Source organism: Girardinichthys multiradiatus, chromosome X, assembly GCF_021462225.1.
Source record: "Girardinichthys multiradiatus isolate DD_20200921_A chromosome X, DD_fGirMul_XY1, whole genome shotgun sequence".
In the NCBI taxonomy this organism is placed as follows: domain Eukaryota; kingdom Metazoa; phylum Chordata; class Actinopteri; order Cyprinodontiformes; family Goodeidae; genus Girardinichthys; species Girardinichthys multiradiatus.
In genome coordinates, this window is record NC_061817.1 from 13188698 (window position 1) to 13216286 (window position 27589).

The window sequence follows — 27589 nt, forward strand, 5'->3', positions numbered from 1 at the left end:
CCTTGTAAAGATGTTCATACCTTTCGACCTTTGTTAACATTTTGCCACGTTACAACCAAAAACGTAATCCATTTTCTTATAATTTTATGTGATCCAAAAAGCAGCGCATAATTGTGAAGGACTTTTAAGTTTTGCCCAACCAGAGACCCTTTTCTCGGACAGTTTGTGACTTGTCTTTTAATTTGACTTTATTGGCTAATTATGGGTGACTTCTGAAAGGAATTAGTTGTACTTTATTTTATTTAGGGGTATTGGAGTAAAGAGAGCTGAAAACAAATACCACACTTCAGATGTTTATTTGTATAACATGTTAAACTATGAATCATGTTCTTGGGACTATTACATAACGTCCTGATAAAATACATTAGAGTAGTAATTAGAGAATTTAGTAAAAATCTAATGGGGTATCAATACTTTTACAAGGTAATGTAGAAAGTATGTCCGAGGTTCCATTAAAATAAAAAAGGAATGTCTGAAATTGTTCATCTTAATGATGAAAGTGATGCGTTATTTTTTTTTTTTTTTAATTTTCCAAACGTATATTTGTTTAATATTTACTTAGGTAGCTGCTTTTCTTGTTTTACACATAAGCATTTGAAGCAACTTAATAGAAATGTTAGTATTTTTCCGAACCAAAACACTAACGTTAAACAAAGTCTGGGTTGGTCCTGATTGCGTCATTTACTGTAACATGTGTAGGCATCGGAAGTAGGTCGTATCACCCCCTTTTTCATCTGGTACATATTCATGCGCTAACATTCGTTGCAGTGAAGCCATTAAGCCAACAAAATATAATATCCAACAAAGTTTTTTACTGCGTTGTTTTAACAGTAAAGTTGTTCAATTGCAGTAGATTTTAATTGTACTCGATCATCGTATAAACTGCGTCTTTCTCTTTGTATGTCTGTGCGTGTTTGTTTAGGTCCTTACGTTCTTCTTTTCCCTTTTTTGAAAACTGAAGGTGCAACGACTCCAGTATACGAAGACCGTACGTCGATTTTATGGTGAAAATTATGTAAAAGTTGTGATATTTCTTTGTTCTTTTCGCGTTTAGGATCGAAACTGGTGCGGCGGATGAATCCGTCGGAAGTACGACTTTCTGTCTCAGATAAAAGCCGGGCCTCATTTCGCGTTAACCGGCATTTCAGCACCACTGCCGGGCCGTGTTTTCTATCCGAAGCCGCTTTGTATTTATAGTTTTTTAACTTGTACGTTTTGTTCACAATATGCCTGGATATTCCGACCGAGATCGCGGCAGAGATAGAGACAGAGGGTAAGTCCGTGTTTTATTAAATTTGTATTTATTATTTAGTATACTTTTACTGTCGCGTGACATGGCTGACGATACTTCAGACAACTAAAAGTGTTGCGGTTGTATACTAGTTTCCCGATGCCACCATATTTACCACACAGCAGTTGTTTAAGTTCTCAATAAATATAACGTGAATGTTTTATTTTGGGTTTTTTTTTTTTTTAGCTTTTCGTCGCTCCGTTTAGCCTGAGGCCTTATCTGGCCTCGTGCCCCGACACCGCTACATTTCGTTAGCTTCAGGCTAACCTTTGCTCAGCCGTTAACAAGTCTATCCACTATTGTGAACTTTCTCAAAAACCAATTAACATTGTATGAATGCGTTTACTTGTTTCTAAATTCCATTTTGTAACTGGGTTTGAGTTATGGCTGATATTCGTTGCGGCAGAGATACGTTATGGAGACCGGCTAATATGCTCTTTTGGCTCGTCGTCTTTCTGCCATGTGGCGGCGTTGGGAAGCGGACACAAAATGCCGGCAGTATTAAAATTTTTTCCCGGTTCTCTTCTGGATGGAAAAACTCAATGGCGCGAAATTGGTTTAAGTGTTTTGTTAACCATTTTTTTATTTATTTTTTGCTCTATAAATATTAACAGTGTGGACCTTTTGTTTAGTTCACCATATTAAGTGTAGGGCATCTTTTTTGTAATCTTGCAGTTTTTATATTTTTACAACTGGCTATAGCAACAAATGACATTGTGTCATTGGTCAACATGGCATGCTACTTACAGTCCAGTTTTTAATAAAAAACACTTAAGTTGTATGTTTGTTTTTTATCACCCTAACTGTCTAATTTTCTTGAGGTTCACAGTATCCTGTTTTTCCTCACTATTTTTAGTACTTGAACTGGCTTTTGCTAAAGTTCAAAAAGCTTGATCTTGTAAGTTTAAGAAAGGAAAATCATGGCATAAAGCCATCATTCTTAGGTTAATTAAAATACTCACTCTAGGATTCTGGAAAATGACATTTTTCTGTCTGCAGTTATGGCAGTGGACCACCCCGGTTTGGTGGGAGCCGTGGTGGGGGTGGAGGAAAGTTCGGCAATCCAGGTGAGCGGCTGAGGAAAAAACAATGGAACCTGGATGAGCTCCCGAAGTTTGAAAAAAACTTTTACCAGGAGCATCCTGACGTCGCCCATAGATCACTGGTATGTATAGGTTATGTAATGACTATAAACATGGTTTCTTCTGCACTTTGCAATAATTTCTGACCATTGACTTTTCTGTTGCAGCAAGAAGCTGAGCAATACAGAAGGTCCAAAACTATTACAGTGAAGGGGAGGGACTGCCCAAATCCCATAACCCAGTTCCATGAGGCAAGCTTTCCCTGTAAGTTTTAAGGGAAATGTTCAAAAAATGATTTAGAAGGATGAAGATGTATTTTAAACACTTTCCCTATTTATTTTTCTAAGCCTATGTGGTGGAGGTTATCAACAAACAGAACTGGACAGAACCAACACCTATTCAAGCTCAGGGTTGGCCTTTGGCTCTAAGTGGCAAGGACATGGTTGGCATTGCACAGACTGGTTCTGGCAAGACGCTTTCTGTAAGTCGCATGTTTTCTTTGGCACATGGCATCATTTGCAACAGACCTGCAGCTTGCTAATCAAAATGTTGCTTTTCTTTGCAGTATCTTCTACCTGCAATTGTACACATTAATCACCAGCCTTTCCTGGAACGTGGGGATGGTCCAATTGTAAGTTAAGATTAGTGCTCTGTCTTAGATCTTTAAGTTCTGCATTTCTGTTTTGAAAGTACTCTCATTCTGGCTAGACTTCTTGTCTGAAATTTTCTTTGGCATGCAAGTACTTTAATACACTACAGTTCAATACAAATCCCATTTTTCTTCAAAACTATTTTCTTCCTGACAGTGTTTGGTGTTAGCCCCCACTCGTGAGCTGGCCCAGCAGGTGCAACAGGTGGCAGCTGAATATGGCAGAGCTTCTCGTCTGAAGACCACCTGCATCTATGGAGGAGCACCAAAAGGGCCTCAGCTCCGTGATTTGGAAAGGGGTACAGTTATATTTGTCTCTCTTTCACAAACTGTCAATGTAAAGTGTTTGAAAGAGTTTGCCTCTGACAATGTATTTAATAATTTCAGGTGTAGAAATTTGCATCGCCACTCCAGGCAGGCTCATTGACTTCCTTGAGTCTGGGAAGACTAACCTTCGTAGATGCACCTACCTGGTGCTGGATGAGGCAGACAGAATGCTGGACATGGGATTTGAGCCACAAATCAGGAAAATTGTCGACCAAATTAGGGTAGGAGTCGTTGTATTCAAGCCTTTAGCAGCTCTCCTGCAGAGACTTGGCTAATGTGTACAATTTGGCTAACTGTTTGATTGTTGTTGCAGCCTGACAGACAGACTCTGATGTGGAGTGCCACTTGGCCCAAAGAGGTTCGCCAACTGGCAGAAGACTTCCTGAAGGAGTACGTTCAGATCAACATTGGTGCGCTACAGCTTAGTGCCAACCATAACATCCTCCAGATTGTGGATGTTTGCAATGATGGAGAAAAGGAAAACAAGTAAATACTCGGCCCCTAACTGCAGATTGTGAAAACAGGAAACTTAAGGAATTTTTAACTTGATGTACATTTTCTTGTAGGCTAATCCGTCTGCTTGAGGAAATAATGAGTGAGAAGGAAAACAAGACTATCATCTTTGTCGAGACAAAAAGGCGGTGTGATGACCTGACTCGAAGAATGAGAAGAGATGGGTATGTATTGAAATTAATCTAGGACCTATAGAAACTTATTGATGCCTTTTTTAAGATTCTCAGTATAAATAACTTTATTCCATTCAGGTGGCCAGCTATGGGAATCCATGGTGACAAAAGCCAACAGGAGAGGGACTGGGTTCTTAACGGTAATGATCTGTTTATCTTGTGAAAAAAAAATGCTTTTATTATAAGAAAAATGTAACTAATGTATTTCTTTCTTTGATGTTCTTTAGAGTTCAAATTTGGCAAAGCCCCAATACTCGTCGCTACAGACGTTGCATCCAGAGGCTTAGGTCTGTATCCTCTAAACAGTTTTCATGCGTTAAATGATTTCTAAAAGAAAGTGTTTGCTTTCTTTAACACTTCTGCTTCTTTCTGAGTTTCTCCCCTGACCTGAAGGAGCAGTCTGTGTGGCAGGGCCTTGGCATGACAAGCCCAGGTATCCAGAGGGGGAAGGAGGATTCTTGGAGGTGTCCAGACTGGCGAGGCACGGGTCTCCCAGTCATGCAGATGTACAGAGGTGACCAGGCCCAAACGAAGCATAATGTGCTGGCCTGCCTAAAAATGGGGGAGATTGAAGGCTGGCCAAAGTTCCTCCCCCATGTTTGTTTTTTCTTCTGGCCATGGTTTGGACTGCTTCACACACCCAGGTCTAACTGTCCCAGCTAAAAGCCCAGCTACACGGCCTCCTTTTGCCTTGCATGTACGTTTGGATTCGGCATTGCAAGTCATTTGAGCCAATCAAACTGTTCTAGTGACTCTTTTGAAGCATGGTTAATGATGCAGTTTCATAAAGATCAGCCTGAAGAGCAGTCTGATCATACCTTCACCTCTGTAATGACATGGCTACTGGCGCTTTTGGTGACAGTGGGACATGGTAGTTGGACACGGTTGGACAAAATCCAAGCTCACATTCCTCCCTCGCCTGCGTTTCAAAGTCATGTCGAGACCTGCCAACGAGAGACATTGCGCTGAGTATGGAAAAAGATGACTTGCTGAGATGGGGTTGACCTGTAGGCTTCCTTCCAAGGGGGTCTGGTCTACAGGTTAACGGCACAGTGTGAATTCAGTAGCCAGCAAGGAGCTACATGGTGGGAGGGGTTGGGTTTTTTTTTTTTTTTTTTTTTTCTGGTTACTAGGAGGAAGTAGTTTTGTAGAGACTCATTTTTAGTGACAATGTGAGGGTTGTGCTGCAATGGGAATGGATTATTGAATGCATACTCCTACAAGGTAAGGCTTTTGCTCAGTCTATCGGAAGCAAATGGAGTGTGCATCATTTCTTTTCCCACCGTAGTCTCCTCATGCAGTTAACGCTAGTCTTTTCCAGCCTTCAGGTTTACCAGGTCTTCCAGTGATGGGACTAACTTTTTCTTTTTGATCTGCTTGTTGTGTTGGCTCTGGCACACACACAATGTGTTGCCCTCCTTTCTGCCACACTGCAACATCCTACAGATGTGGAAGATGTGAAATTTGTCATCAACTTTGACTACCCTAACAACTCTGAGGACTATATCCACCGCATTGGAAGAACGGCCCGTAGCCAAAAGACCGGCACAGCCTATACCTTCTTCACACCCAACAACCTGAGGCAGGCTGGGGACCTCATCTCTGTCCTCCGGGAGGCCAACCAGGCGATTAATCCAAAGCTCCTCCAAATGGCAGAAGAAAGAGGAGGTAAATCTAATTGGTGAGACGCAAAAACTGTGCCGTAAATGGCAGTTACTTTGTTTCTGGGTGGGATTAAACATCAACTTGGGTAAATAAAAGGAGTCGACAAGGAATTGAGGATTGTGGTTTTCTTTATTTTCCAGGTCGTTTCAGGGGCGGCAGAGGTGGAGACTTTAGAGATGACCGTCGGGATAGGTATTCTTCTGGAAGGCGGGATTATGGTGGTGGTGGTAGGGATAGAGGTTATAACAATGGACCAAGCAAGAGTTATGGCACAGGTTCTCAGAACGGTGTCTATGGAGGCGGTAACGGCACAAGCAACGGTTACAGTGGAGGCAATTACAACAGCAATGGACAGTCAAACTTCAGCAACAATCAAACAGGATCGTTTGCTGCCCAAAACAACTTTCAGGCCCAACAGTTTGCTCCCAATAAGCCTGTCGCACAGAATGGCACAAGCCATACTCAGTTCCCGTTCCCTCAGGGACAGGCTCCTCCTCAGCATCCCCCTCCTCAACACCCCCCTCCACAGCATCCTCCTCCGCCGCTGTTGCCATACTCCATGCCTCTGCAGTTCTCTCAGTAAATGTCCCACAAACTTGAAAGAAGTAATTTATTGCGTTTTGTCTTTTAAGTTCTACACCTGATCTGAATTTTTGTATTTACACAGCAGGGTTATGTCAACATTTGAAGCCTTTTAAGATCTGCAGTGCAGCAATAGTTTTGTTGCACACCTATTTTTCCTGTATTTAATTTGTTACATTCCCCCGAAATATTTAGTTTGTTTTGTACCAGATGATTACAAGTGTATTTTGTTTTTCATGTTAAGCATTCTAAGTGATGTTCAGCTTCTCGTTGAAAGTGCACTGCATGATCTTTGAAATAAAACCCTACAAAAGATGTTTGTCTGCATTCTGTCCTTGTTCCTGATCTTAAGGGAATGATCAACCCTTGTGCTACCTATACTGTCCAGCAGGTGTCATGCTTCCCAAAGCTAAGAGCAGAGACTAGGCAATTGCATTGCGCGCTTTCAATGGGGTTAGTAATGAATTGGCTCAAATGTACAGGTCCTTCTCAAAATATTAGCATATTGTGATAAAGTTCATTATTTTCCATAATGTAATGATGAAAATTTAACATTCATATATTTTAGATTCATTGCACACTAACTGAAATATTTCAGGTCTTTTATTGTCTTAATACAGATGATTTTGGCATACAGCTCATGAAAACCCAAAATTCCTATCTCACAAAATTAGCATATTTCATCTGACCAATAAAAGAAAAGTGTTTTTAATACAAAAACGTCAACCTTCAAATAATCATGTACAGTTATGCACTCAATACTTGGTCGGGAATCCTTTTGCAGAAATGACTGCTTCAATGCGGCGTGGCATGGAGGCAATCAGCCTGTGGCACTGCTGAGGTCTTATGGAGGCCCAGGATGCTTCGATAGCGGCCTTTAGCTCATCCAGAGTGTTGGGTCTTGAGTCTCTCAACGTTCTCTTCACAATATCCCACAGATTCTCTATGGGTTTCAGGTCAGGAGAGTTGGCAGGCCAATTGAGCACAGCGATACCATGGTCAGTAAACCATTTACCAGTGGTTTTGGCACTGTGAGCAGGTGCCAGGTCGTGCTGAAAAATGAAATCTTCATCTCCATAAAGCTTTTCAGCAGATGGAAGCATGAAGTGCTCCAAAATCTCCTGATAGCTAGCTGCATTGACCCTGCCCTTGATAAAACACAGTGGACCAACACCAGCAGCTGACACGGCACCCCAGACTATCACTGACTGTGGGTACTTGACACTGGACTTCTGGCATTTTGGCATTTCCTTCTCCCCAGTCTTCCTCCAGACTCTGGCACCTTGATTTCCGAATGACATGCAGAATTTGCTTTCATCTGAAAAAAGTACTTTGGACCACTGAGCAACAGTCCAGTGCTGCTTCTCTGTAGCCCAGGTCAGGCACTTCTGCTGCTGTTTCTGGTTCAAAAGTGGCTTGACCTGGGGAATGCGGCACCTGTAGCCCATTTCCTGCACACGCCTGTGCACGGTGGCTCTGGATGTTTCTACTCCAGACTCAGTCCACTGCTTCCGCAGGTCCCCCAAGGTCTGGAATCGGCCCTTCTCCACAATCTTCCTCAGGGTCCGGTCACCTCTTCTCGTTGTGCAGCGTTTTCTGCCACACTTTTTCCTTCCCACAGACTTCCCACTGAGGTGCCTTGATACAGCACTCTGGGAACAGCCTATTCGTTCAGAAATTTCTTTCTGTGTCTTACCCTCTTGCTTGAGGGTGTCAATAGTGGCCTTCTGGACAGCAGTCAGGTCGGCAGTCTTACCCATGATTGGGGTTTTGAGTGATGAACCAGGCTGGGAGTTTTAAAGGCCTCAGGAATCTTTTGCAGGTGTTTAGAGTTAACTCGTTGATTCAGATGATTAGGTTCATAGCTCGTTTAGAGACCCTTTTAATGATATGCTAATTTAGTGAGATAGGAATTTTGGGTTTTCATGAGCTGTATGCCAAAATCATCCGTATTAAGACAATAAAAGACCTGAAATATTTCAGTTAGTGTGCAATGAATCTAAAATATATGAATGTTACATTTTCATCATTACATTATGGAAAATAATGAACTTTATCACAATATGCTAATATTTTGAGAAGGACCTGTACAGCTGACAAGGTATCTAAAATTAAGGGGGAGGCAACAAAACATAAAGGGAAGGAAACCATGATGCCAGAGTACCTTGTTTTTATATATATTTTAACTGCTACATACTCAACAAAGCGATATGCATTTGTAATCAGCTCTTCCAAATCAACTCAAAATGCCTTTTGCTGAAATTACAGCACATTTGGCTGGTTGGTTGAACTCTGCCCTCAGTGGGCTGAAACCCCAAGTTCACTGAATAGTGGGTACATTGTTTAAAGGTGAGGGGTGGGATGTAAGATGTGGTCATGGGATGTGATTGTAGCTCTGATTTCAGGATGCTGGCCTACAATATAGTGAACCTCTGCCTCACTCAAGTCCCTGTGGCAAATTTAAGTTTTCAGAAGGATGTGAAGTTCAGTTTTTATCTCAACTAGAGCATTTTCTTCCAAAGGTTTGCTGTGTGTCCTTCCTGGCCTGTGGCAAGCAGGATGTCTTTGCATTTACTTTTAAGTGAGCCCTCATTCTTTTAAAGCTGAATTGTTGGACCAAAATAAACCTGTCAATCGATCCTTCATGGCTCAGCTGTATTTATACTTGGATTAAGTTGCACACAAGTGGAATCTTTTTACTAATTAAAGACAACTGATTGCTTTGGATTATATTTAAATATAGCAGAGTAAACGGCTGAATACAAAAGGCACAGACGCCACACTGTTCAAAATGAATTTAAAAACCATGCATACATCAATACCTTCTAATTTACTATCATGTGATACAACTACTTTGTGTTGATTGATCACAGTAAATCTTAATGAAATACCTTGAAGTTTGTGGTTCCAATGTGATAAAATTTGCGAAAGTAACAGTATCGTGAATGCTTTTGCTAGGTACCAGCTGTGTGCGCCAGTTGTATAGCAGGTAAAGCTTGTTTTCTTTAGCAGTTATACCAACAGAGTATTTAAGCCAAAAGAGAAGACATTTTTTTGGTCGCTTTGACATTATCCACTCTGACCAACACTATCTCCCATGCTGTTTTAATTGCAGGTGGGGTCAAAGGTCCAGGCCAGGAGCAACTCCCCTCTTCACTCACCTTTCCTGTCCTTCCTGTTTGATTTCAGTTCCTCATACCTTTATCCTATCTCCTTAACCCCTCCCTCTCCCCAAAGGTATGAAGGTGTTGGCTTTAAAGAGTCACTGTTGTGGGTGTGCGTCACACACCCACTTCAAGCATGAGACGGGTCAGCATGCTGGACTCATTTCCACTCATGTGGAAAGAAGTCGCATTGAGCTGCTGTCAGCTGCCTCTTGTCAGTTTGCTTGACAATGTGTGCATGTTTGGTTTTAATTCAAACTCACACAATCCCACATGAGATACTGAGCGCTCTCGTCTGTGTTATCAGCCATGGTTTCTATCAGTTCATTTGACAGCAGGTGAACCTTGCTTTCCTTAAATTGGACCTTGAGTCTTGGATGTCTGCACAGGGCGTGTTCATTATTAGTGGAGATACATGGAAATTTAGCTACCCTCAGCTCAAAGAGTTGTGCTGATCTTCAAAGTTTGAACGCATAACCAAATCGGCCAGTTAGATCTTTAAAATCCAATAGTTAATCTTCCTTCTGATGTGTTATTGCAAATATTCAGTTATGTTAGGTGCTTATTTTGGAACAAATTGTGTATCCTTTAACTTTACTTTCTGTTTTTGCTCATAATTAATTTGGGAGAAAGTGTATCATGATACAGCCATTATGTGAGTAGTTATTCTACATTCCTTTACTATCTCTTTTGCGAAAGCAGAGAGTTATTCATAGACCCGTTTCACACTTCACACATTCTAACCTGTAGCTTCTCCACATCACCTTGAACAATGCATCTCCATGGTGAAAGATGGTGATGGCAGCATTATGCTTTGGAGATGCTTTTCCCGTGCAGGGACAGGGAAGCTGGTTAGAGTTGATGGATGGATAGAACTAAATACAGTGGAAAACTGTAAGGAAAACTGATAGATGCTACAAAAGAATTCAATTTAACTAAGAAGTATGTTTCTAATAGGAAATGAAAAATGTATAATTTACATTTCAACAATGTACATCCACATTACAAATACGTTTTGACATGCCATGTTTATTGGCATGTCAAAAACGTACATCCTACTTAATAAAGGGAAAAATCTTTATTAGGATTACAGCGATCAAACCCTTCTTATAATTACTGAGCAGCTTTTTGTGAGTTTCTACTGCTCTTTTGATGATTTATCTTTGCCAATGAGCTCCAAGTCTTTGAGGTTGGAAAGCCTCCTTGCTATCACCCTAATCTTTAACTGCCTACACAGATACTCTATTAGATTCAAGTCAACACTCCGACTGAGCCACTTGAAAATGTTAATATTACTTCTAGTTAGGAGAAACATGTTGGTAAAATTGAAGGGTTACTTTAAACCTAAATCTGCCACGGGTATGAATAACTTTGGGCTATACAGGTCCTTCTCAAAAAATTAGCATATTGTGATAAAGTTCATTATTTTCCATAATGTAATGATGAAAATTTAACATTCATATATTTTAGATTCATTGCACACTAACTGAAATATTTCAGGTCTTTTATTGTCTTAATACGGATGATTTTGGCATACAGCTCATGAAAACCCAAAATTCCTATCTCACAAAATTAGCATATCATTAAAAGGGTCTCTAAACAAGCTATGAACCTAATCATCTGAATCAACGAGTTAACTCTAAACACCTGCAAAAGATTCCTGAGGCCTTTAAAACTCCCAGCCTGGTTCATCACTCAAAACCCCAATCATGGGTAAGACTGCCGACCTGACTGCTGTCCAGAAGGCCACTATTGACACCCTCAAGCAAGAGGGTAAGACACAGAAAGACATTTCTGAACGAATAGGCTGTTCCCAGAGTGCTGTATCAAGGCACCTCAGTGGGAAGTCTGTGGGAAGGAAAAAGTGTGGCAGAAAACGCTGCACAACGAGAAGAGGTGACCGGACCCTGAGGAAGATTGTGGAGAAGGGCCGATTCCAGACCTTGTGGGACCTGCGGAAGCAGTGGACTGAGTCTGGAGTAGAAACATCCAGAGCCACCGTGCACAGGCGTGTGCAGGAAATGGGCTACAGGTGCCGCATTCCCCAGACCTGGGCTACAGAGAAGCAGCACTGGACTGTTGCTCAGTGGTCCAAAGTACTTTTTTCGGATGAAAGCAAATTCTGCATGTCATTCGGAAATCAAGGTGCCAGAGTCTGGAGGAAGACTGGGGAGAAGGAAATGCCAAAATGCCAGAAGTCCAGTGTCAAGTACCCACAGTCAGTGATGGTCTGGGGTGCCGTGTCAGCTGCTGGTGTTGGTCCACTGTGTTTTATCAAGGGCAGGGTCAATGCAGCTAGCTATCAGGAGATTTTGGAGCACTTCATGCTTCCATCTGCTGAAAAGCTTTATGGAGATGAAGATTTCATTTTTTAGCACGACCTGGCACCTGCTCACAGTGCCAAAACCACTGGTAAATGGTTTACTGACCATGGTATCACTGTGCTCAATTGGCCTGCCAACTCTCCTGACCTGAACCCCATAGAGAATCTGTGGGATATTGTGAAGAGAACGTTGAGAGACTCAAGACCCAACACTCTGGATGAGCTAAAGGCCGCTATCGAAGCATCCTGGGCCTCCATAAGACCTCAGCAGTGTCACAGGCTGATTGCCTCCATGCCACGCCGCATTGAAGCAGTCATTTCTGCCAAAGGATTCCCGACCAAGTATTGAGTGCATAACTGTACATGATTATTTGAAGGTTGATGTTTTTTGTATTAAAAACACTTTTCTTTTATTGGTCGGATGAAATATGCTAATTTTGTGAGATAGGAATTTTGGGTTTTCATGAGCTGTATGCCAAAATCATCCGTATTAAGACAATAAAAGACCTGAAATATTTCAGTTAGTGTGCAATGAATCTAAAATATATGAATGTTAAATTTTCTTCATGACATTATAGAAAATAATGAACTTTATCACAATATGCTAATTTTTTGAGAAGGACCTGTACATAGACACGGTATTCTCCTAAAGAAATGACTCAGTAATGACAGTTTTGATTTTACATAAAAATAAAGACCAAAGCAAAAATATCAGTTATGTAATAATCAGATTTCAGCACCTGTTTCCTGAAATGTGATTTAAAAAAAAAAGCTTTCTAAGAACTTGATCCATTTGACACTATCAGAAATAAATGCATGACAGGTAAATCTCCAGGGATGTAAACTCGGCGAGGGCAGCGGAAGGAGAGTGGAACAGGTTGGCCCGGTCTGCACCGCTCACTGTTGATGACACACCTACACCTGCTGGCCTGGGAGGAGCTGAGACAGGTGGACGCTCTTTAATTGAGAGGTGGGGGGATGAGAGACACCACGGGTGAACAAGAGGAGGAAGAAGAGAAGAGAGTACAGTGCTGGAAGAACCACAGCGGCACTCAGATTACGGCGACAGGTCCCGACGGGCTCCCAAGATGTCGAAGAAAAACGAATACAGCCCTGCGAAGATCAACAAGTGAGTTATGTCTCAGGTTTCCTGGGTGTGTGTGTGTTTGTCCCTTCATTTGCCCTCTATCTTAACACCTGCTCATGCATCATTTTTACTCATGCAGAGAAATGCTTTTCTTGTTTGTCTGTGTATGTACTATGATCCAACTTATGCTTTCAGAGGCCTGTTATATAATAATAATAGGCAATAAGAGAGCCACAGAGTTTACCGTCTGTCTCCATAATACTTGTGACTGGAAAGCCAAAAACAATAGAGGACACGTGAAAACTCAGCTTTGTGATGTTTGCGACAGTTACACGTTCTCTCCTCTGTCGTTGATTCCTTCACCTAGGTTTTTTAGTATCTTTGCCCAAGAGGTAAATCATCAACCTGCACTGACTTATCAGAGCCAATTCTGGTGCCATTCAGCTCTTCTGACTCGCCGTTACAAAACGTCACCAGCCTTACGCAGCCAACATGGGAGCCTGGGCCCTATAAGGATTTTGGGCTTTGGCTTAGAATAAGCTTCTTGTATAAAATATAACCCACATGGGTAAAAGCAGTTGTGAAAAAGATGTAGGTTTTAGCTCCTAGTTTGGCAGCTACTGTTTTCTAGTGCTTTTTTTGGCATCTAGACCAACTTAGATCAGTTCTCGTTTAGAATATTTGTTCTTAGTCCTTTTAGACTAGTCAAATTAGAAGTAAATTCAGGTTCCTAAGCACAGTTTGTGATCCCAAATGCTTTATTCTGTTTCTAGTAATTCAAAAATAACAGTTTCAGTGCTTTCTTTGCTGGCAGCTAAACCAGACCTGATTTAGAACGACCTTTACTCAGTTGTCTTTAACCAACAAAAATTGTGAAATTGCCCTTTATTAATTGAGAGTGTATTTGCTCTGGGTTCTCTGTCAGTCATTTAGAACGTATTAATGTCTAAAATGTTAAACTCAATTTTGGCTTAATCTGTGATTAAAGTAGTATTTGATTTAAAAAGCAAAATGATTAAAGAAATTTAGATTTTATATTTTAAAAAATAGTGTATAGTCTTGAAGCTCAAACATATTTCCATACTGAGTTGTTTTTTCTGTGCTTATCCAGACCAGAAAAATAATTAAAGCTTTTATAAAAAAAAATTTCCCAGGCTTTTTAGGAATGCGTGAGAACCCTGCATTTAGGACCCATTTGGGTCCTACGTTTTTACCCAGAGTTATCCTGTTTTAAACCTATACAGCCAATTAACATGCAACCAATAAATGTCATGTAGATAATCCCGTCTGGGACCCATTTCCCACCCATATGGGGCCCATATGCAAACACTGGCTGGGACTGTGACAAATAGCTGGCTATCACTGCTTTACAACTACATTAACTGACTTTACTTGCTGCGTATTCAGAAAAACGTTGGCTCTGTGAACAGGTGCAACCTGTATCTCTTCTAGCTGTCACCTTGGGGGGGGGGGGGACACATACTCTGAACATGATTAGTGTTTCATCATGGGGTGTGGTGCATGAATCCGCAAAGGAGTGGCACTGCAAAGGCTCCTGTTTGTCTATAATGACACAGTGACACCATGAATGGATGAATGATGATGATGCAGGAGTGTGTTGTGAGGCAGTTGCAATAAAAACAAATTCTGTCTCTTTGCAAGATAGCTTTTAGGAAGTAATTAGTTCATTGGCATAGAGCCAATTTAAATCAAACTGAAGTGTTTGTCCATTTTGCGGAAATACATTCCTACTGGGGCACTTCCACCACTCAAAATACGGCAGAAAGTCAGGATGCTTGGAAATGTTCGCAAAAACTGACTTAAAATAGACACAAAATTGGTGTACTTCTAATACTGCAGCCAAATTGTAGTGGTTAAATCCATTCTAAATCTCAAATTTATCCATGAACAGTTAATATTAAATATTTATAAAAGTTTGTTTAAAACAGCTAAATTAGAGTAAAAGTTCCTGAGTGACTTCCTGACAGACACAGTTACATTCCTGCTGAGGGAGTGATTAGAAAAGAAAAAAAACATTTGTCACCCTTTAGTCTTCCTACTCCAACCTATAATGTCGAACTTTGAGCCCAGTAATAACACTGCTTTCTTTAGGTGTAGTGTGTGGTATGTGAAGGAATGCCATTAACACACACACATACACACACACACACAAACACAAACACACACACTCAGACCACATTCCTGACTGCTAAACAAGAGAGGACGGTGGGGACACTCCCCTCCACCCAACAATATGACCTCTGGCTCTTAATCCGGGCGGGTCACGATAAATACTTTGCTCTCATGTCTTCACCAAGAAACAATCATAAACCAAACAGACAGAGCAACCAAACAGGTCTGCTCGAGGTGTTTATGAGGAAAGAACTGAGCTGGACTGACCAGGTGTTTTTCCTCTCGATGGATGTCACGTCTTAGTCACAGTGCACATGATACAAATGCAACATTGCTGTATTTTATTGGGATTTTATGTAATGGACTAATACAAAGAGCATTATTGGGAAGTGGAAGGAAAATAAGAAATGGTTTTCTAAGATTTTTACAAATACATATCTATGCACATCTATATCAAGCCCCCCTGAGTCAGTACTATAGAAAAACCTTTCAATGCGATTCCAGCTTCAACTCTTTAGGGGTATGTCTCCATCAGCTTTGCACGTGCAGATGACATTTTGACTATTCTTCTTTGTCAAATAGCGCTGGCCCATTTAGATTGGGTAGAGAGTGTCTTTGAAAAGTACTTTTTAAGTCTTGCCGCAGATGCTCAATTGCCCTTAGGTCTGGACTTTGGGCCATAATGACTAATGAATAGACTTTGAGCTAAACTATTAAATTGTAGCGCTGGCTGCATGTTCATGGTCATTCTCCTGCTGGTAGTTGAACCTCCACCCCAGTCTCAAGTCTTTTGCAGCCTCTAACTGGTTTTCTTCCTGTATATAACTGTATTTAGCTCCATCCGTATTCCCATCAGCTCTGACCAGAATTCCTCTCCCTGCTGAAGAAAAGCATCCCCACAGCATAATGCTGCCATCACCATGTTCAGGGTGGAGATGGTATGCTCAGAATGAATTAAAAGATTAATAAGATGGACCATTAACTAATTAAGTGATAGAAGGCACTTGGTGGCACTGAAACGGATTTCAAGGTATCAGAGAAAAGGGGCTGAATACAAATGGCACACTTTTTAAAATTTTAATTAGTAGAACATTTAGAAAATCAGGTATCGTTCTTTTCCTTTCTAAATCACCACTGTGCTCTACGTTGTGTTGTGTATCACATAAAATATCACCAAAAACACACTGTAGTTTGTGGTTATAATGCCCAACCTGTTATATATATTCAGGAGTTTGTTAAAGTAAGATAGTTTTTTAAACATCCAATTTATGAGCAAAAATCTGGCTAATTGTAATGACGCCCTATGACTGTTTCTACGCAGGCGGGAGGCAGTTGAACTTTCTTCAGTGATCAGTCGCATGCAGAAGAATGCAGACCAAGTGGAGAAGAACATCCTCCGAGCTGAGGAGCTGCTGGGTGTGGTGAGAGACCTGACCTGCTCTGAGAGCTGGTGCTTTCAGAGCAGAAAATCTATTTGACCAACTCATTTTCAGCTGGAAAATGTCTATTGTTTCTGCTTCTGTTTAGGACAAAGCGCAGGATGAGAAGAGCAAGCAGCTCCTTCACCAGCAGGAGAACTCAAGGAACCTGAGTCAGGCTGAGGAGCTGCTCAAGGACCTTTTCCTGGACGTGGGCAAAGCCAGGAAGCTGAAGCACCCGCAGGCCTCTGAGATAGAGAAAGAGTATGTTTATCCTGTAGCACCTCTGACTCATCAAACCACAAACAGACATCAGCATCTCCTGTTGTTTTCACATTCCCTTTTACTGCTTCCAACTCAAGTTCTCCGCAGAAAGAAAAACCTATTTGTGTTTTTTGTTTTTTGTTCAGTGTGAAAAACCTGCATGATCGCTGGGCTAAGAACTGCACCATCTACAGAGATCTGTACGACCAGGTGCAAGACTTGGAGCTGAAGCAGAAAATTGACTGGGGCCCTGTACTTCGAGAAAAACAGGTCAGTTGAACCTGAACATTTCTTCGAGCATGCTTTTCTGTACAGACTGCTATTACTTACAACTATGTTTTTACAATGAGCTTTAATTTAAACTTTGAACTCTCTGTGCCTTGTAGAGCCATATAATGGGAGAGGAGTACGGCCCTAACCTGTGCGACGTAGAGAAGCAGATCGCTGAGCACAACATTCTCCACCAGCAGATTGAAGCCTACAGCAGCCAGCTGCAGCCCAGCTCCACAACTTCGCCGGTAACAGCACAAAGCAAGACATGCATGCTCTCTGCAGAACTGTTCGTATGTCAGAGCACTTACCAGTCTCTCCTTTATGCTTCCAGGAGAATTACAAAGCCTTCAAAGAAGAATACGTCAAACTTTTAGTGGGTTGCATGTTTTTTTACAAGTCATTTGCCTCAAACATTCGCTAGGAGTGTTCTGGACCCTCTGTCTTTTTATGCTCTGTGTGCAGGAGATCTCCAAGCTCAGGCACAACCACCTGGCCTCTCTGTATGAGTACATGCAGAGCTGCAGCAAGGAGCTGGTCTACCTCTCCAGCCAGCAGGAGAAGATTCTCAACAGAGACTGGAGTGATCGCATGGTTGACACCTCAGGAGTCCGCATGGAGTACGAGGTGAGGGAGAGAACCAGATGGACCCACAACCACATTGCTTTGATCAGTACAGATCACATCCAGCTCATGTGGCACCCAATTCAGGGGTTTGTCACTTTTATAAATATACCAACTAATGTGTTGTATATCCTGTATCTGTGTTTGCATAAAGAAGTTCAAAAGCAATGGACTTCTGGCACATGAGCGGGAGGTCAACCAACTCCTGGAGGAAGGGGAAAATCTTGTTCAGATGAAACACCCTGGCTGCCCAGCAATAATAGTGCGTGTCACACACCAGAGGCAAATTTCTCTACTTGATGCCACAATAGTTGCAACATAATCTAGCTGGATTTTAAAAGGCAGTATTTAAATTATTTTTGTGTGGTTTTATGTCAGATGCTCAGGGACAAAGTGCAGCTGGAGTGGCAGTCCTTCCTCAACCTGTGCATAGCACAAGAAATGCACCTGGAGAACGTTGACAACTACAAGAAGGTAGAGGGAATGGAGCATGTCAGCAATGTTGAAAACACACCTGCCTTAGCAAACATTTCCATCTGAAGTTGTTAAGGGGTGACTCTTTAATGTAGTTCCAGCTGGATGCAGATACACTGTCCGAGTCTCTGCAGAGACTCAACTCCACCTTGGATCCAAAGTTCCTGAACAGCAAGAGCAACTCAGAGATCCTGCTGGCGCTGGAGGTACTGCAGGCTTTTCTCTTGACAGGTTGCTAATCCATGAACATAGTATGTCCAACATAAACTATTGCATAGTTGAAGTGGAAGGAAGATGATTCTGTTTTAATCTCAGTATACATACATCTGCTCTTCTGGCCTTAAGACTGGGGTGGAGGTTCACCTTCCAGCAGGACAATGACTCTAAACATACAGTCAGATCTTTTATAAAATGGTTTAGTTCCAAACATATTGATGTACCATAATGGCCCAGTCAAAGTACATACCTAACTGATATTGAGAAATACACACCCTTCTTTTTATTTATCCATTTGTTTCATTTTCCTTTGACTTCCCAACCAACCATGCTTTGTTGGTCTGTGACATAAAGTCCCATTAAAATACACTGAGGTTTGCGGTTGTAACCGCAGCTGTACTCTCACTTACTGAGACAAAAAAGTAAAACAAAAGCAATCTGCGAGACGTGACCGTGTCCAGTTTAGCAAGATCAATACCCACTATTTAGGTGTTTTTCTGGCTTGCTGTGTTTGTTTAGTCTTAGTTTTACTTTACTGTTTTGCTGATTTCATACATTTGGGGGATTTCTTTTATATTTGTACAGCTGGATATTTAAAAATGTCATGTTTTTAATTGAATCAAAAAGATTGTCATACTGCTCTGTCTTCTAAAAGCTGAGGTTGGAAATACTGTATGCTGGATATAATTTCTGTTCTATTTAACTTAATAACAAATAAAGGGAGATGAACCATCTGTGAAAAGGAATGAGCAGCGTGTGGAGGCCCTCAGGGAGCTAAGCAGCATTGTGGCTCCTCTGAAACTGCGCAGAATCCAGCCCACCAAACCCACCATTGCATTGTCCCTGTGTGATTGGGCAGATGAAAACGTAAGATGTCATCAGTACTCATTTGGTCACAACGGTGGGCTGTGAGAATTAAACAAACAGTGGTGAAATGTTTTTTTTGGGCATGTTTGTTCCAATGTAGGGGTCTGTGGAGCGTGGCGTGGAGTTGATCCTGAAGTCCAATCCAGACAATAAGTACTGGGAGTTGGAGGACAGCAATGGGAGGACCACAAGCCTTCCAGGAGCATGTTTTGAGATTCCACCACCTAATCCAGAGGCCCTGGAAACTATGAAAAGGTGCAAAAGACAAACTCTCTAGTTACTTCATTCCCTTTGTTTTTGATGTTTTCAAGTCTGAACTCTGAATTCTGATTGCATTTCTTTGTCTAGCCTTGACAGAAAACTGGCAGACCTGAAGAAACGTAGATCTGCACTGAGGGACTCCCTGAAAGCCTCCACAGTGGAGGTGATCCGTCCCCAGAAGGCTGGTGAGAGAAAAACATCTTTTCACACACTGGATGAAGTAAAACCTGCAAAGTTCAAATCGTCAGAGTACACATTTCTGCCTTTTCTCCTCACCAGCTCTTATTGAAAGTGCACCTGAGGATCCAAAACTGACAGAGCTCAACAGTGATATAGATAAGATCAACAAAGCTCTGGCGAGGAATGAAAAAGAAATCCTGAACAGATTGAGGACCTCGCTGGACACCAGAGCTCCCATTCAAGACTTGGAAAAAAGGCAGCAAGAGAATGAGGTGAAGATATGTTGGAATACAGTGCTGTGAAAAAGTATTTGCCCCAACAGATGTCCTTTGTTTTTTGCTTTTTTGTCACATAATATCAGATGATAACATGAGGAAATGCCTTTTACAAGAAGAGTTTTCAAATAATGACTTCATTTATTAAGGAAACAGACTATCCAAACCAATCTGGCCGTATGTAAAATATATTTGCCCCCTTGTTAGGACATGACTTAACTGTGATTAACCACATTTGTGGTTCAATTTCACTAACCACACCTAAGCCTGATTACTACCAGAGCTTTAAAAATCAAGAAATCACTTAATTAGAATGTCTCTGACAACATGAAGTAGGCTAAAAGATCTAAAAAAGCAACATGTGAAACCATTTCTAAGGCTTCAGGAATCCATGAAACCACAGTTACAGCCAATCTCCACAGATGGAGAAAACATGAAACTGTAATTTTGGACAGGCCTTGTCAAAGTCTGGAATTAAATCCAATTGGAATCCCGTGTCATGATCATAACATGGCCACACAACAGGAGAGTTGGCCAAAATTCCCCCACTGCGATGAAAATGATTTATTACCAGTTATCGCAAATGCTTGATGGCAACTTTTGCCAACAATGGTGACACAACCAGTTATTTTTTTAGATGGGGCATGTAATTTTCCCCCATAGGGCCGGGTTGGTTCAGGTAGCTTTTTTCTCTAAATAAAGGTAATAATAGTTTTTGTATTTACTCAGGTTATATTTGTCTGATATTAAAATTTGTTACATGATCTGCAACATTTAAATGTGACGAAGACATCACACCATATGATTGAATGGGATGATCAATAATGTAAGAAAATATTTCATTTTAAAACATCGTCTCTGTTCTGTAGAAATCTGCTCTGACTGTCAGAAAGCTGGAGTCAGACAAGTCTGCCATCCAAAGAGAGGTGGATCCAATTCTGGTCAAGAAACCTCTGGGACCAAAGGCCTCCATGCTGCCGCCAAAATTCAGTGATGCCAACAACAAGATCCACAACATCAACACGCTTATTGATCTTTATAATAAAAAGTAAAACTGTTTTTTATAAACCAAAGATACAAAGGTGCACAGAGTTTTAAAATGTTTCTGTTCCTAAATGTTCCTCCTTGTCTCTCTTCACCAGAGTAACAGCCTCCATGTTCCTGGAGAAACAGTTGGAAAAGACTGAGGTCACCGTTTCTTGGTTTGAGCAGCAATTAACTAAAGATGGTGTCATTCTTGATCAGCCAGATGTCCTTCAGAGTCGCACCAAGAAGCTGCAGGTGTTGTATTTTATAAAGCAGCAAAATACAGGATAATTGAGTTGTAGTGATCTTTACATTTCTTCTCGTTTTTTTGTCATTTCTTTTGAGCAGAATCTGCAGCAGGACGTTCTCCCGAAGAAAGAAGAACTGAACAAGTTAGGCAAAGATCTGGACCTGACCAAGCAAGCATGCAGCACCCTTCAACAGAGTCATGACGAGTACTGCCCTGACATGCGCCGCCAGGAGAGTCAGGTGAAACTCCTGAAGAACCGTTATACGAACATCAATAATCAGCTCCAGGAGAGGTGAGGGGATAAAAAACCAACCACCCGTGTATCTTACCAACATCCCAGCGCTTTGTTACATTAACCATTTTTTTATCGCCTTAGGTTGACTCTCCTTAAACAAGCATCCTACAAAAATCAAGAGTTTAATAATGTTGTTCAGTCACTGGACTTTTTCTTGCTCAATTTGCCCGATAACTCAATCAAACCTACTGATGGTCTGGGAGAAATAAAGACAAAGGAGAATTCCCAAAAGGTAAAGAGTACTTTTTATTCTATTTCTTTCTGTGTTTTTTACATAAAACACAATCTCCAATTTACAGCTCCCTACAATAAGTAACTTTTATTGTTTGATCATGTTTCCTTTTTTAGAGAGTGATGGAGGACATTCAGAAGAGATCTGGGGATATAGCCCGACTCAAGAATCTATCCAAAGATCTGCAGAGAGTTTTAAATGTGAGAACAATGAACATTATTTTATATTCACAATGCTGTCACAATATTTCTCATTCTGCTATGTACATTGATGTATCACAAAACACATGGTACATGCACTGGACCATACAGACATAAGGCATGTCTTTGAAGTGTGTGTGTGTGTATGTGTGTCATTTTTGATGCATTCCTGTTTTGTATAGTGTGTATGTAATGCGATGAAGGGTGTAGAATTTACAGTGTTGTACTTAATTAGGACAAGTTGCATTTCTTTTTCTGTGACATTGCAGTTTTATTTTTTCCATATTTAATGGGAGGGTTGCCGAGGGCTGGAACATTTCTGGTAAAGCATGGATATATAAAAGACTGGAAACTTTCCATAGTAATTATTGGAATTATGGGAATTTTCTAAGAGATTAATACCATACAACAAATATATTTTCCTCATCATATAATCAAAACCTACTTTACTTTATTTAACTAATGACCTCAAATGTGTGGCTTCAAATGTTAAATTTAAAAAATGTGACTATGTCAAAAATGTGACCTAAATAGTCCAGGTTACTGAAAATAATTTGTGCTTGTGATGGAGGAATGTAAACTGCATGTAGGGGGTGTGGGCTCAATACCCCTGCTCTAAGCAATGTCCTATTTAAATGCAATTGTATGTAATATAGATACACTCAAGTGTACTTGAGTGTATCTGGTTGTTTTAGTCAAGATTATGCTAAAATATATTTAAATTTCCTCATAGGAGCAAGCTTTAATATGTAAAATTCTGGGTTTATTCACATTCATTTCCATAAAGTCCTGTTCATTCCAAAAAAAAAAAAAAACGTTCTAAACCCTGAAAATTTTGCAGCCCCATTTAAGCATCAACTGGCAATTGGGAATATAAATTCGATGCTCTGTAAGTCCCCTTAAGTGGTCAAATAATTATTAGCTGAATTTTTGATAAAGTAGGTTGGGCTGCTGTCAGTTGGAGCCACTCCAAGCATTAGCATGCTGAACTGAATAAATCTTCAGCAATCCAAACTTTAGCAGTGCAGCTTGAGTAATGTTATTAATGGATCATTGCTAAGACATCTGAGTAGCACTTGCGTAAATTCCATAGCAGTGATGCCTATATAGTATATATAAATAAGCATAAGCACATTTGGTGGTATTTTTTTGACATGTCTAAAAAATCTGTGGCAGCCGGCTGGTGAGGAAATTCTGTATGTATGTTGTACCATCAAATACCTAGAAAGGCGAAGCCGGAGTCTTATTTAAGCCCCTGAAACTCAAGGCACATTAGAATAATGGGGTATTAACATCCTGTAGACAGTTTTATAACAAGAGGTAGACATGCATATCCAGCTACTCAATCCGTCCTCCTATTTCCCTTTCCAGCAATATGAAATCAAGTCAAAAACGTATCGTGGCACTTTGAATGATGATGATGATGAAGAGGACAATGAGAATGGTGAAGATGAAACCTACAAGACAACAGCTTCAAAGAAACGTCTAACATCAACTCTGGCTCAAGACGTGCAAAGAACGGTGGGGTTTCAGGCAGCTTTAAAAGAAGACCAAGATTATTTAAAAATACTCCGAAATCATCGTTAATTTTGAAACTAATACTTCTCTTTTGCTTTTGGTGCAGGAGAAAGACCTGCTGAACCGCTTCTCTGAGATCTCGGCTGAAAACAACCAGCGAATCAGTCAGTTGGGGACAGCAAAGAACATCGTTGCAATGGTAAAAGATCACAAGAAGTTTAATATTAATCCATAGAGTTTTCCTATCCCAAGATTAGTTTTTTATTTAACCACCTTGTGCTTTGTTCTCCCGTCATTCATTTGCAGAGTAAAGAGAAAGTGAGTCAGGTGGCTGTCAACCATCAGCTGCAGCTTCAAAGTCAGCAGAAGAACTTGGTGGAATCCGATAGTCTGAAAAAGAAATTAGATGAAGAAATGAACAGGCGTTTACATTCTGAGAATAACCTGGAAACCTACCAGAAGAGGTTTTTGTCTCTAAAGCACAGGCGAGGAGTGGAGAGGTTGGAGGAGAAGGATGTGGTGCAGTATTACCGTGAACCAAAACTGGAGGCAGAGCTCCAGTCCCTAAAACATCGCATCCAGGAGGAAGAATTCAGTAGATCCAGAATCAAGTCTGAGATAGAACTGATCAATGAGAAGATTGTCACAGTTGAACTACAACTGACCAAAGTGGAACCTAAACTAGTGACCAAAGTGCTCACTGAATATGAGAGAGACCCCAAACTTGATAAAGAAGCGGCTGAGATCAGAGATGAGATGGAGAGAATCCGGATGGAGCTTCAAAAAAGAGAGACTGAAACAGTCCACGTGAAAACTGAGCTCACGGTTCTGGCTCAGCAGAAACCAAAAATCAGGGAGAAGGTTGTCAAAAAAGAAGTGGTGAGACTGGAAAAAGAACCAGAGATGCTAAAAGCTGTTCTAACTTTCCAAGGTGACATTGCAGAGGAGGAATTACGCTGCAAGTCTCTCAGCGATATAATTTTTAGCACCAGGTCCCAGATTAACACACTGGAGAGGATCATCCCATCCATTGAACCCAAGATCGTTACCAAAGTTGTGAAACAAGTGCAGCAAGATCCAGAACTGATAGGTGATTCAAAGAAAATAAGAATGGCTTTGGAAGAGGAAAAGGACGAGAATGCTATCCTGATGAAGGACCTCGCCACCCTTCAGCTTCGCTTTAGTGAACTGGAACTGATGAAGCCCAAAGTGGAGGTCAAAGAGATTGTCAATGAGATCTACAGAGTCGATCCTGACACTGAGGTTGAGCTGGTGCGCCTGAAGAAGGAGCTACAGAATTTGAGTCGGAACCGTTCAGACCTTGAGAAAGAGATTGACTCAGTGACAACAACCCTGACTACACTACGCACCCAGAAACCCAAAGTGGAGTACAAGGAGGTGACCCAAGAGGTCATCAAAGAAGAGAAGAGCCCAGAGGTTATGAGGGAGTTGCAAAGACTGAATAACCAAGTCTCCCGCCTACAAGTCAACTATGACACCACATTGGAGCTGCTAACACACCTACGTAAGGAAAGAAATGAACTGAAAGCTGAAAAATCTAAAGTGGAGACAAAGCTTCTGACAAAGGAGGTCATCAAGTATGAGAATGACCCTCTTCTGGAGAAGGAGGCTGACAGACTTCAAAGAGATGTACGAGAGGAGATCCATCAACGCCGACGTTTGGAGGAATTTTTCTTTGAACTACAGAACCAATACATTACGCTTGAAAGGCAGAAACCAGAGCAAAAGATTGTCACCCAGGAGGTTGTTCGCCTTCAGAAAGACCCCAAGCAGATCCTGGAGCATGAGAAGTTGAATAAGACCTTGGACGAAGAAATGAAGGCACGCAGAAAACTCGAATTAGAGGTCAGACAGCTGAGAGCACTGATTGAAGAGAAAGAGAGAGACTTGGCTAAGATGGATGATCGCCAAAAGATGATCCAAATAGAGTCTGAGCTCAGGCAGATCAAGGCTCGCATTCTTGAACTGGAGAATGCTCCACCACCTGTTGAAGAGAAGATCATCATTGAGGAGGTCCTGAAAGTGGAGAAGGACCCCAAGCTGGAAAAACTCATTGACGGTATTCGTTTTGAAATGGAGAAGGAGAGCAACAACATTAGCCGTTTTGAGAGAGAAATTCGAAACCTCAAACTGAAGTTGGAGATTCTGCAAAGGGAGAAGTCCGTTGAGAAGGTTGTTTACAGAGAAGTTGTTCGCGTAGAGAAAGACCCAGCAGTTGAAGCTGAAAGGGATCATCTCAGAGATATTGTAGCACAGGAGAGGAATCAAAGGCGAAATCTAGAAGACAGCCTCCAGAGCATAAACAACCAAATAAACCATGTGCAGACATCAAGGTCCGTGACTTCTCAGGAAGAGACAGTTCTCATCACAAGCAGAGACGCTCTGCAAAGGGAGAAAGAAGATCTCCTCAAACAGCTTAAAGCGCTGGAGTCTGACAGGCAATCCACCACCATTACCTTCCAACAACAGTCCAAGCTGATGAGCGAGAGGAACCAGATGGCACGCCAGAGAAGTCTTAAAACATCCTCTGAGATCCAACGGCTGGAGAAAGATATCCTGAATGAGAAGGATAAAATACACCAGAGGGAGACCCTCATTGCTGAGCTGAAGAAAGGCATAAAGTCAGATGATCATTCAGAAATACACAGAGAGATAAACCTCTCAACTAAGATCACCATCCTGGATCCAGAGACCGGCAAAGACCTGTCTCCCTATGATGCTTACTTACAAGGAGTAATTGATAGAAACTACTACCTTCAACTGTCTCAGCTGGAGTGTGACTGGGAGGAAATCACTTCAACCAGTCCAGATGGAGATATAACGGTTCTGCAAGATCGACAAAGTGGGAGGCAATACTCTGTGAAGGATGCTCTGAAGGAAGGTCGCCTGACTCAGTATGACCTGGTCCGCTACAAGGAGGGTAAAATACCTGTCTCTGAATTTGCCCTCCTTGTTGCAGGAGAAAGGCCTCAACCTTATGTTGCCCCAAAATCCACAAGCAAGCCCATCCCATCTTCCCCTCTGAACTCCATGCCTTCACCCTTAAAGTCTTCTTACACCAACCTGAGCACTCAACGCAGCAGCAGCAGTTTAAACAACCTTACTCTTCCCACAGGAGATGATTCTTTCCCAATCTCTGGCATATTTGACACCACAACTGATACCCGCATGTCTGTGAGAAGTGCTCTCACACGCAAATTCGTTGATCCAGACACCGCAATGAGGCTGCTCGAGGCACAGTCAGCCACTGGCGGGATCGTCGATCTGGGCAAAAAGGACAAACTCTCTGTCCACAAGGCAGTTGACCACGGCCTAATCGACTCAGGCCACATGCAAAAGCTACTAAGCGCCCAGAAGGCTTTCACTGGAGTCGAGGATCCTGTGACAAAACAGCGCCTGGCAGTGGGACTGGCAGCACAGAAAGGCTACATGACTAAAGAGAACGCCAAGAGGTACATGGAGGCCCAGTACCTCACAGGTGGGTTGGTGGACCCCAGTAAGGCAGGCCGTCTAACTATCAAAGAGGCGCTTGCAGCAAATCTGATTGACAGCACAATGGCTAATGAGCTAAAAGATGAGGCTTTGCACTCCAAAGAGCTGGTTGACCCCATCACCAAGGAGAAGATATCATACAAGCAGGCTATGGATCGGTGTAAGAGAGATGTAACTACTGGGCTTCTGCTGCTTCCTGTTGCCTCAACAGATGCTGCGAATGCTCCATCCTACTCTAATTACCGCTTCCTTTAACAACAAAATTTAAAAAGAGATTGAAATTATCTACAGCTTGTGGTGCTAGTCAAACTGACAGGAGAGGAGAAACAGAAATGTTTATGCATATATCAGATGAAGAAAAAAAACATATATTTTGGTGGGAATGTACTCATGGATTGTTTTTCTCTGTAATAGTTCTGGTTTTCTGTAAAAATAAAGGTGTTTTTGTCATACCATTTGTCATATCATAAACTGTTGCCATGCATATTCTTATTAAACTTAACCAGCTCACATTTGTTTTCTGATATTTGTTTATCATTTTTATTAAATCTGGAAAACAAAATTCTATTTAATACATAAACTGGTTTTTACTTGGAATTCTTTGGGAGATATTTGAGTCCGTGATGGAAACATCATTTAAAATCTCAGTAGATATTCTTAGCAAATGTACCTCTCCAACATCGATGTCCTGTGGTTGTCACAACAAACATGCTAAAC

The 27589-nt window shown here is 41.4% G+C and overlaps 2 protein-coding genes across 3 annotated transcripts; both read left to right on the top strand.

Moving 5' to 3' along the window:
- The first annotated feature begins 1080 nt into the window (after positions 1-1080).
- Positions 1081-6597, top strand: LOC124863252 (probable ATP-dependent RNA helicase DDX5). 2 transcript variants are annotated; one of them, XM_047357559.1, is made up of 13 exons: positions 1081-1273; positions 2291-2456; positions 2541-2637; positions 2721-2854; positions 2939-3004; positions 3180-3321; positions 3410-3570; positions 3663-3835; positions 3916-4026; positions 4114-4175; positions 4263-4322; positions 5482-5716; positions 5841-6019. In XM_047357559.1, exons 1-13 carry the CDS (start codon positions 1227-1229, stop codon positions 5872-5874), a joined length of 1488 nt encoding a protein of 495 aa, XP_047213515.1. In that variant the 5' UTR covers positions 1081-1226; the 3' UTR covers positions 5875-6019. The 2 variants fall into 2 exon arrangements, with proteins under 2 accessions (XP_047213515.1, XP_047213514.1); XM_047357558.1 differs by having other exon boundaries at positions 1116-1273; positions 5482-5703; positions 5841-6597.
- Positions 6598-12756: 6159 nt separating this feature from the next.
- Positions 12757-27384, top strand: LOC124863219 (envoplakin-like). Its single transcript, XM_047357517.1, has 22 exons — positions 12757-12898; positions 16311-16410; positions 16517-16671; positions 16818-16941; positions 17058-17189; positions 17276-17317; positions 17407-17568; positions 17720-17827; positions 17944-18039; positions 18135-18245; positions 18976-19122; positions 19223-19377; positions 19471-19568; positions 19663-19835; positions 20708-20886; positions 20981-21119; positions 21213-21406; positions 21491-21641; positions 21758-21841; positions 23213-23362; positions 23466-23558; positions 23666-27384. The coding sequence occupies exons 1-22, from the start codon at positions 12858-12860 to the stop codon at positions 27125-27127; spliced, it is 6096 nt and encodes a 2031-aa protein (XP_047213473.1). The 5' UTR covers positions 12757-12857; the 3' UTR covers positions 27128-27384.
- The last annotated feature ends 205 nt before the right edge of the window (positions 27385-27589 follow it).

Bases quoted from the DNA above. Each gene is read 5' to 3' on its own strand.
- LOC124863252 (XM_047357558.1), top strand. From the start codon at position 1,227: ATGCCTGGATATTCCGACCGAGATCGCGGCAGAGATAGAGACAGAGG. The intron at 3,571-3,662 runs GTAGGAGTCGTT...TTGTTGTTGCAG, and splicing joins AAATTGTCGACCAAATTAGG to CCTGACAGACAGACTCTGAT. The intron at 4,027-4,113 runs GTATGTATTGAA...TATTCCATTCAG, and splicing joins CGAAGAATGAGAAGAGATGG to GTGGCCAGCTATGGGAATCC.
- LOC124863219 (XM_047357517.1), top strand. From the start codon at position 12,858: ATGTCGAAGAAAAACGAATACAGCCCTGCGAAGATCAACAA. The intron at 19,123-19,222 runs GTAAGATGTCAT...GTTCCAATGTAG, and splicing joins GTGATTGGGCAGATGAAAAC to GGGTCTGTGGAGCGTGGCGT. The intron at 19,836-20,707 runs GTGAAGATATGT...TCTGTTCTGTAG, and splicing joins AAAGGCAGCAAGAGAATGAG to AAATCTGCTCTGACTGTCAG.